Source organism: Juglans microcarpa x Juglans regia, chromosome 1D (assembly GCF_004785595.1).
Source record: "Juglans microcarpa x Juglans regia isolate MS1-56 chromosome 1D, Jm3101_v1.0, whole genome shotgun sequence".
Classification (NCBI taxonomy): Eukaryota; Viridiplantae; Streptophyta; class Magnoliopsida; order Fagales; family Juglandaceae; genus Juglans; species Juglans microcarpa x Juglans regia.
In genome coordinates this window covers 46,915,581-46,925,492 of record NC_054594.1, presented here as the reverse complement: position 1 = coordinate 46,925,492, position 9,912 = coordinate 46,915,581, and the positions used below count along the sequence as shown (strand labels likewise).

At 37.3% G+C, this 9,912-nt stretch overlaps 2 protein-coding genes across 4 annotated transcripts; one reads left to right on the top strand and one right to left on the bottom strand.

The window, feature by feature from the left end:
* The first annotated feature begins 1,241 nt into the window (after window positions 1-1,241).
* On the top strand, window positions 1,242-5,897 carry LOC121264576. 3 transcript variants are annotated; one of them, XM_041167838.1, is made up of 9 exons: window positions 1,242-1,419; window positions 2,233-2,409; window positions 2,531-2,722; window positions 2,828-3,091; window positions 3,368-3,402; window positions 3,495-3,587; window positions 3,897-4,119; window positions 4,221-4,726; window positions 4,828-5,897. In XM_041167838.1, exons 1-9 carry the CDS (start codon window positions 1,380-1,382, stop codon window positions 5,392-5,394), a joined length of 2,097 nt encoding a protein of 698 aa, XP_041023772.1. In that variant the 5' UTR covers window positions 1,242-1,379; the 3' UTR covers window positions 5,395-5,897. The 3 variants fall into 3 exon arrangements, with proteins under 3 accessions (XP_041023772.1, XP_041023780.1, XP_041023786.1); XM_041167846.1 differs by having other exon boundaries at window positions 1,253-1,517; XM_041167852.1 differs by having other exon boundaries at window positions 1,254-1,445.
* A 443-nt stretch (window positions 5,898-6,340) lies between these two features.
* On the bottom strand, window positions 6,341-8,851 carry LOC121264596 (40S ribosomal protein S23). Its single transcript, XM_041167859.1, has 4 exons — window positions 8,684-8,851; window positions 7,316-7,471; window positions 7,090-7,216; window positions 6,341-6,719 (listed from the first exon to the last, which is right to left on the bottom strand). The coding sequence occupies exons 1-4, from the start codon at window positions 8,686-8,688 to the stop codon at window positions 6,579-6,581; spliced, it is 429 nt and encodes a 142-aa protein (XP_041023793.1). The 5' UTR covers window positions 8,689-8,851; the 3' UTR covers window positions 6,341-6,578.
* Between the last annotated feature and the right edge of the window lie 1,061 nt (window positions 8,852-9,912).

Genomic DNA, 9,912 nt, shown 5'->3' with positions numbered 1-9,912 from the left:
GTTAATAATTAAAAGTGTGTCCTAAATAGTCCCCAAGCCCCCCCCCCAAAAAAAAAAAAAAAAGACCTATCGGCTTGGATTGCAATTAGATTTCAAAGCTTTGACAAGTGGGTTGGGGATGTTAGGCCCAATATCTTGGTCCTGCACCAATGCCCGTTTGCCAGTATACATTAAAACATTATTGATAGTCCATATATGTCCAACAATTTAGGAATGGGAAAAGCTACAGGCCGGTGGGGTGCATATACCCTTCTTACACCCGCCAATGGCGCGCTGCCACGTATGAGGTGCATGAAACTTCATTCTACACCTGCATGCAGAAAAAAAGAATTTACAACATCTTCTCTTCTTTCTCGCCCTCCTTCCCCCTCTTCATAGGCAAACTTCATGGCACCCGTCCGGCCATGAGTTTTTTCCATAGGAATACACTTTTTGTGGGGTTGTAATTGGAAAGATTTCAAAATTTAAGGCGCTTTTTTTTTTAGCAATACTAAATACAGTTCTTATTTGAAAATTGTATTAGAATCTCGTTTGGATTCGAAAATGAGTTAAGATGAGTTGTAAATATTAATGAAATAAGTTATGAATAGGAGTAAGATTTGTGAATTAAAGTTAATGAATAATATTGAATAATAGTGAGATGAGTTGAGATGGATTGTAAATCTAAATGAAATCTAAGTAATTTTATCTTTAAAATTTTTTAAAATTACAAAACTATTAGGATTAAATTAATGATTTTTCTTATTTAATAAAAGCGTTGCACATACAATCCTTAAATGGAGATTACAAATAGAATTTTTTTTTTTTTTTTTCTTTCCTAGTCATCACTCAACGAAGAGATTTTTTTTTTTTTTTCCCTTATTCGGTTTAAAATCAGAAAATAATGATTGAGAATTGAAACCCCAATTATTCGAGTTTGAAATTTGGTCATTTTTTTTTTTCAAATAACTTCAGCTCCCGCGCTAGACGTTACATTTACGTAGGAACAATTTCTTCACCCGGGGTGCACCCTTCTAATTGCTCACCCTAACTTATCTGATTAATCGCACGGTTTCACAAGCCCGTGAAACGAATCGTTTCACCACATTCTCTACGTTTATTCCCTCTTTTAATTTGCCCGTGTCCCACAAATCTTCCCACAACGGTGATGAAATCACTTCCGATTTTCCGCTCCCTCAGGAAGGACAAATGGTCGTTTTCATATCTCTCCCCTAATCACTCTTTAAAATCAAAGTTGATGACAAAATATTTTTACAACTCCGCTTTTCCTTAAAATTTCAAAATTTTCCCTCCCAATCTACACCTATTTCCCTCTATCTCACTCTCTCAATCACGAATAGAAGAATCTCGAAGTACAAGAAGAGCTCCAATCATTTGCTATGGCGTCCGAAAACGATTTTCAAGAACTTCAATTCTCAGGTCTAACTCTTTCTTTAAAGAACGCGGTACTTCCTGCATCGATTAATTTGATGAATATGTCATCTATTGGGTCCGATCAATGAAACGAACTACCGTGTGTATAGTTCTTCTTTTTCTTCTATTTTTGTTTTCTTCCCCTACGTCTTTCACAGCAGAAAGCAACCGATCATTAGTTAGAATTGTGGTCGCTTTATTGAAAAATCATGGTTCATATGCGGCCTATTCCGCTACCAATGATTTTAAGGATAATCATGTGGTTTAAACATTTATCTAATCAGCTTTGGACTTTCGAATGAAGACCACCAAGATTCGCAGAATAAATTCCGTGTAAAACTACGGTTCAGTAGTTAATTATATATGTTATCAGCATCTTTCTTTGTTTCCGTAAATTGTTTTAGCTTGACGTTGAATTGAGTTAAGTTGAGATGATAAAATATTGTTAGAATATTATTTTTTAATATTATTATTATTTTGAGATTTGAAAGTTGAATTATTTATTATATTTTATGTTGGGATTTGAAAAAGTTATAATGATGAGTTGAGATGAATTTACTTACCAAACGAAGCCTTAACCTTATAGCTAATTCAATTTACTCTGTAGGAAAGAAAATCAATTTATATTGATAATCAGCGGTTTCTTCCTTTATATATTTTATCTCGTTCTTTCTGATTTCCGAGTGTCTCGGATCATTGTGATTGGTTTGCTGGATGGAAAAATAGTTGTCAATTTGACCGTGATTATTTTTTTCACCCTCTTTCCATGACCCTTGTTTCTTTATTGCTAATGGTGCTTGAACTCAAAACTGGCTGCAGTTCCGGATACTAGACAGAAGGTTGATGGTTTTTCTGTGTTTGAGGCCGGGAGTCCTCAAACTATCGACAACTGGCCAAACATAGGTGGGAAAATGGACAGTGAATGTTTGCAAACTAGGCCAAAGTATAATATACGCAAGAGTTTGGCTTGGGATAGTGCCTTTTTCACGAGTCCAGGTATGCTTATTATGCTGGAAGAACCAAAAAAAAGGATTTTTATTGATAATTATGAGAATTTCCCAGTACCTTGATTCTGGGCAAATCAGTAGTTTTGAAGTTGGTTCTGTACATTTCTCAGGAGTTCTGGACCCGGAAGAGTTGTTCCAGACACTTAAATTAGGGAATACAGGAAATTCAGTTGACTTACTTGGGAACGAGGAACAGAAGGTTGTGCCGTTTGAGTCACTGGAAGCAGAAAGGACAAATGGAATTTGCAAATCCAATCTTCGCAAAAGTTTAGCTTGGGATAGAGCCTTTTTCACTAGTGCAGGTAGATTTTGTGGCTAAGAAACCATTGTATGATTGTCTTCATGCGTTTGTATATGTCTGGTTTATTACCTGTATTTGCTCAACAATCTTATTTCTATATGCTCAGGAGTTCTGGAGCCCGAGGAATTGTCTATAATAAATGAAGGATTCAAGAATTTCGAATCACATCCACTTCCTGGGATTGAAGAAGAGCTATGGAGGTCTGCTGAATCAAACTCTACTGTAGACAGTGATGGCTCCCCTTTAGCAAGCCTTGAGATGGATCTGTTTGAAGACATAAGAGCAGCTGCACATAAATTAACTCAAGTATCCAATGCAACAACTCCTAGTTCCAATTTGCATAGAGGAAGACACATGAAAAATGTCCACTGTAAGTAAAAACTGCCGTTTCCATGTATGTTTTCATCGAGTGTCTCAAAAGAAGCAATGCCGCCCGCCCACCTGTACTTGAACTACAGCATGTGCGCATTAAATAGTCACTCCTCTTTCTGTATATGTACCTCATGTGAGAGACACATACTTTCACTGGTGCTCTGTTTAGAAGATATTTTGTTTTGTTTTGTGTGTGTGTGTGTGTGTGTGTTTTTTTTTAATTTTGTCCATTTGTTAATGGTAAACATTTGCTTGTACCACTGATTCTTCACAGCGTCAAAGAAAGATGATCATTCCTCTCAAGTTCGGGTAATTTCTTGTATGATTTTTAGGTTGTACCATTATTCTTTCGATGATGGTAAACACTGTTTTTAATGGAGTTATTGTATTTGATATTTCAGATGAAACACACGCCGACTTCCAGAGGGAATAGTTTCGCCAGACGTGGCCTAGGAAGGGTCGCATATGAGTCCTCTGTTTCAGCTCAATCTCAGGCATGTATTAATTGAGTAGATTGAATTGGCTATTTATTTTCATGCCGTTGCATATTACTTGCCTCATTGTGGGAACCGCTTTTATTGAAGTTGGCATAACCCAAGTTAATGGTAAGTTTTAGCTGCAGCCACTCATTGAAGGGTCGTTCTGCAAGCGACGATCCATTACCTTGGGTGATGCCTAGGTGAACAAAGCTGGTATAAATGAGCGTGATTTTTTCAAAAATACGATCCAGCTAACTTTAGTTTTGATTGAAGGAGATCATGTCTTTTGAAATATGATCTAACTGACTATTTTATTAATTAAAGCATGGTGCTGGCACTGGAGTACACAATCCAAAATGTGCCCCTGGGATTGGGGAATTCAATCCAAAGCATGCAGCGAAAAATGGAGAGCCGCATCTTTCATCATCCCTCAAGCCCCCAAAGATATCAGGTCGGACTGGGCAAACTTTGAAAGCCCTTGCCAAAAGGGCTTCTTTGGGTCCAAACCATGTCAAATTGGAAACTCCAACTCTGAAAGCCACATCTGGTATGAATTAACAGCAGTATCAGATTTTGATTGCTCAAAACAGGAATGCCTCTTCAATTAGCTTTGATCTGGAATTTGATGTGTTCATATACTTGTTACAGGGGCCTGTTTGACTGTTTTAAAGAAACCTTATCTGGGGCTCTCATCAAGCGGGATCCGTAATTCTCTTCAGTCATCTTTGTTGAGTTCTCCCACTGCCATAACTGAATCCGCAGTTTCTAGTTCCCCACACAGCAGGTTCTATTGCTCTGCAACTGATATCAAATCTCCTTTAAGCTATTTGAGAGGAACTGGTACTGAGCGTGCCAATTTGGTTTCCACCTCCTGTACATCACCGGTTAGTTCCATTGATGGATGCTTGTTCGAATCATCTTCAACTTCCACGAACCAGGGATCAAATAAGTCTACAGCATGGTCTGATACTACAATTGAGACCCATCAGCATGATGAATACCACATTGGCTGCGAATGCCGGGAACAAAGTTCTCCGTTTCAAGTTTCCAAGAAAATTTTAGCAGAAAGTAGCCCCGGTCCTTTAGATGTTTTAAGAAATAGCAAACCTTCATGTCTTAAAAGGCCATCACCAAAGATTGGATTTTTTGATGCGGTTAGTGCTTATTTTTGTCCTGGTTATAGTTGTTATCTATCATCGACTTGTTGCGTTTAAGAAACGGCGTTTCTTGTTTTTATTTTGTTATTAATTTCCAGGAAAATTCAACAACGCCGATATTATTACATCGAGGTCCACAGTTTCATTCGGGTGTACTAAGCACTTCATCTAAAAGTGGAACCGGTAACAACCCTGATGGAGATGGCAACAAAGCAGAATATGGCAAGCTTCAACCTACAAGAAAATTAAAAGGGCCTTCACATCCTTTGCAGTTCGGGGAAGCAGGAAAAGGTCTCCTGCAAGCATCTGCCTCCACGAAAGATAGTTTTGCCACAGCTTCCAGAGCTCAGAATAAATTACCCGGCAGAATGGGCAGCAAACATTGCTTGAAACCTAAGAGTTTGAGCAAAATGGGTGCAGCGTGTGAGGATCAGGGCTCCCTAAAGGCCAAGCAGCGATCTTCAAGAAAGCGTGAAGATTCCAGCGTACGATCTACTGAAACGAAGTTGCATGCAGTCGTTGAAGAGAAGGAAAATTTTTGTGGGGTCAAAAAACAGGTCGATAGTTTAGGCAGACGTATTGGAGCCTTTGATCTCAACAGTGAGATGGTGATAGAGCTAAGAGAGAAGAGGGGATCCTCACTTACTGCTCATCCTCTTCAGTAATTCTCCAATCCATGCATCGGTAACACTAATTTATCCAGGGTGGGGGGACCTTTATTTATAACAATAATAAAACGCTATTCTGACGATCATGTTGAAGCTGAACCGATTCCTAGTTCTCCTTGGCCGTCTAAGATTTCTTTGACAATACAAGGGGATTATTTGAGCAGCAAATAGACTAAACGTGTAAAAGAAAGTAGAAGAAAAGTGACGAGGAGGCATAAATTTTGCGAGTAGAGGGAAATGTGGCAGAGAAGGCAGAAGCCGGACAAATTGCGTTTAGATGATGGGACGCGAGACCATAACCGCCGCATTGTGGTTGATCATCTTTGGTCTCTGATGATTTGATGTTGCTGTTAATACCTTGGCCTCGAATGCAAACAATACATAGTTGATCTTTCTAGTTTATCTTGTAAATTGAAAACCCCGAGCTCTGTTGGGTCAAAGAAGCCCAATCGTATAATTATTCGCTTTTAAACTGCAATCCATTGGTCCGATTTATATCATGCTAATTCTGTGGCACCATACTCTAGACAGATCTACACTTCTAGTTGAAGATATAAGCAGAAAGAAAAAAGAATTCAGTTTCTCAATTTGAGGAGGATACACAAGGAAAATAAGCTGGGAATTCACTAGGAATCACAACATATCATTTCTTAATGCAATCGGCATCTAGACCCTTGCGTATCAGTTTTTTTAATTACTAATGAATAAAATAGATTCGACTGTAGTTGAAGAGAGAGAAATATCCGCCCAATTGCAGAGGTGTGGCTGGGACCACCCGGCTGGATGGGCGGTTAGCCACACAACATTTTGGGGTGCAGAAGCCCACCTCAGAACAAGGTGATTTGCAGCCAGCCCAATGATGGGCCCATCCATTAAGTTGGTCTCTAAGGAAAAGGCTTCATAGGAGCTGTTCTTAATAAAATGTACAAGGGACGAATTTCAATTGGGACAAAATCCAGGAAGTTACCGACCAGGTCTTCCTAAAAATAATCAGCACTCAATTTTTTGAATTTTTAAGGACAGAACTAGGTTCTAAAGTAGGTAGTAAACAATTCCCGTAGAAACTTCTTACCGAATACTTGCTGCAAGCAGTACCCTTTGAATACCAAGCATCATCAACCAAAAAGAGAAGTGAGATAAAATAAAAGAGGTCGAAGATGGAAGGCCTCCCCACAATGAACCTATGACCTTGGCTTTTCCTTTTTCTCCTTGAAGAGAGCCAGCAGAGACACACCAGATACCTTCACAACCTTGAATCTAACTCCAGGGATATCTCCCACAGCATGTCCCTTTCGCCCAAATCCAGCAATCAATACCTCATCCTGCACCAAACACACCAGGGATGTATCAAACAGAGAAGGGGAACATTCCAATATTAATAGTGGAAATTACACGTTCTAAAACCCTCAATGCACGTCTCTACGGAAGTCAAAGCAACCATTCAGCTTATCTAGCATCTATTCAGCCTTTTTTCCAAGGGTCAAAAGTAGTTTACACCTTGGAGCAATATTTGACATCAAATTGGAATGAGTTAGGATTTGGGAAGTAAAAACATTCAAAAATTCAGCTTCTCCCTCTGTGTTTTTTACTCTTTTTTTTTGGGGGGGGGGGGGGGGGGGGGGGGGGGGGGGGGGGGGGGGGGGGGGGGGGGGGGGGGGGGTTATTCCTGCAGCTTTTCATCACTTCACTTACATTCTCCTCAATGTAGTTCAAGCAACCATCATTAGGTACAAAAGCTGCGATCTTTTTTCCATTCTTGATCAGCTGAACACGAGCACATTTTCTGATAGCAGAGTTTGGCTGCTTAGCCTCAATGCCACTGCATCAACCAATATTAAATATTTATTTCCCACGGTGAGTTGATGCCACCTGCAAAAAATATTTCATGAAACAAGAGAGGCAGTAAAAATAATCTCACATCTTTTCTAGGACAATGCCTTTTGCATGGGATGATCCAGCAAATGGTTTTTTCCACTCATTTCCCAGGTGGGACTTCTTATATGACTTGTCAGCCCACCTCTGCCTTCTACGATGGGATTTGAGCTTACGACCAGCTCCCATTCCACGAGTCTTCCTGCATAACACAAACATTTTTATTTTGATAAGCAAAAAGAAAAAAAAAAAACTTTATTAACATGGATGAAATAGGTGATGCCCATGTACACAGGGAGTATACAAAAGAAAACACCTAAATATATTCACAACACAAGCATTTTCTTTAATTTATTGATCGCCAAAACAATGCACCAAATTAACAATCGTAAACCCAAGGTACAGATCAATAAATAATGATTTACCAGTAAGATCGAGAGGCATATAAGATTAGCACTTAAAGTAGCAGTGAAGTGATCCCAAATAGAGGTTGGCAGTTTCGACAGTCTTTTTTTTATTAGGTAAAATAAAGTTTTACTGAAAGATAACGAAGGGTGCCCACGTAAACAGGAAGTATACACAAGAAAACACCTAATTATAATCTAGGCACTAGAAAATGATAGAAGAAAGTCATTAACGGTAGTTACGTTGAGTACAATAGCAGAAAACCAAAGAAATAAAGTGTGTAATAAAAGATTTCTAAGCTCATCCAAAGAATGCCACGGGGAGCTTCGTAGCTCCTCTCATTCATTTCAAGCCAAACATACGACATAAAGAAATCATCGTCCAAACAGCAGCCACATAAGGACTGCCATCTAGACTATTATAATAAGCTAGAAGATCCACCATCCTCCTAGGCATCACCCACGAAAAACAAAGTATCCTCAGAGTTCAGATCTTTCCACGTCCTTTTACAAAGGAATATCCGTGGGCATCAACTTGCGCACCATGAATGATTCTACGGGGCTTGCATTAAGTTAGATTAGACTCATTAACATAAGACATTTTCTATCAGACTAATACTCAGTTTTATTTATACTTTCAAGCATTAACTAAAAAGCCAAAGTACTTCAAACGCCATCATGAATCATCCGAACCAACTAATGGCACCGTAGAAAACAAGCCTAGTACGCTACCTGGTATGACTACTCGAGAACTTCCATATACAAAGCAACGAAACATACAAAGTTAAATTAAAAAAAAGAGATAAAAATACAATTTGAATAAATTTTTGGTTGCTTAGAACGCAAAGCTAAAGCGCTATACGCGTTATTTCAATTTACTGAGTACCTTCAACCCAACAATAAAGAACCATAACTAAAAAAACAAAGGAATAATATATGAAAAAGAAATTAGTGAAGATTGTCGAGAAATTTAGGCAGGAAAAATAGTAAAAGGGAGGTAAAATACTCACCCCATGGTGGCTGAGTAGCAGGTTCCTCGACTATAGCAAAGGGATTGGGAGCTGGAAGCAGAGAGGAAGTGCCGGCTGGTGAAACCCTAATCCTGGAATTCGTTGTGCGTGATATAAATATCTGTTTGGAAGCTTACGTTACTCCAATTGACGGGAATGTTATAAATCTTTGTAAATTATTACGGATCGGTCCCTCTTCTTTTTAAAAAGAAAGCGGTTCTTTCGGAGTTCATCGGTTCATCCAACGACTGGAGTTCGAGATTTATTAGAGCATCTCGTTAGGCGAAATGTATCTTCAAAATTTAGGTAATATCTCATAAATTTATATTTATCTATTTTATTTGAATTTAATCCTTATATTAGATTATTTATTTACTCTATATAATAATAAAATATTATTAATTTAATAATTTTTTATTTAATTTATTTTTGTCACATTTTATAATTCTATCAATTAAATGTTAATAATAATTATATTCTAATTAAATTAATATTAATATTTATCACATTTATTAAATATTAAATTAATATTAATAATAAGAGAAAATATTTACATCAGCCTACTGTTGACTGCAGCCGCATCGCACTTAACGTTTTGGGTTAAAAAAAAATACCACATAAGGTGTGTAGAGAGTGCAGACTGATGTATAGTCGGCCTCTAATAATAATTATATTATAATTAACTTATCATTAAAATTAACTTAATAATTAATATTCTAATTAATATTAACTAATTTATTTATTTTTATCGCATTTTATATTTAATAATAATAAATCGAACCAAATTTCTTAATTATAAAATACCTACATATTTTGTGAGAGGAGTGAGAATTGAATATTTTAATGTTTGGCTAGGTGCTAACCTACTGCTTACCTACAAATTTGAAGAATCACTGTAGTTGAAGTCTAAAATTTTATAGCAATACCTAATCCAATGTGGTATTTTTTGACATATATTGGCTAAAGTTTAGCTATCATTGGACTTTGACCAAGCCAATGAGGATGCTTTTAGGTTACATCTAATGGTTTTTTTTTTAATAATAAAAAGTATATTTTATTATTAAAAAATAATAATATTTTTGTGTGAGTTTTAAATTTATCTATAATAATAAAAAATGAATGTGCGAAACTTGCACATATTAACATTTTGGAGGCGGGGGAAATTAGTATTTTCCAAACAAAAAAAAAAAATGAAAAATAATATATACAAGCTTCAAATGCACAAGCTT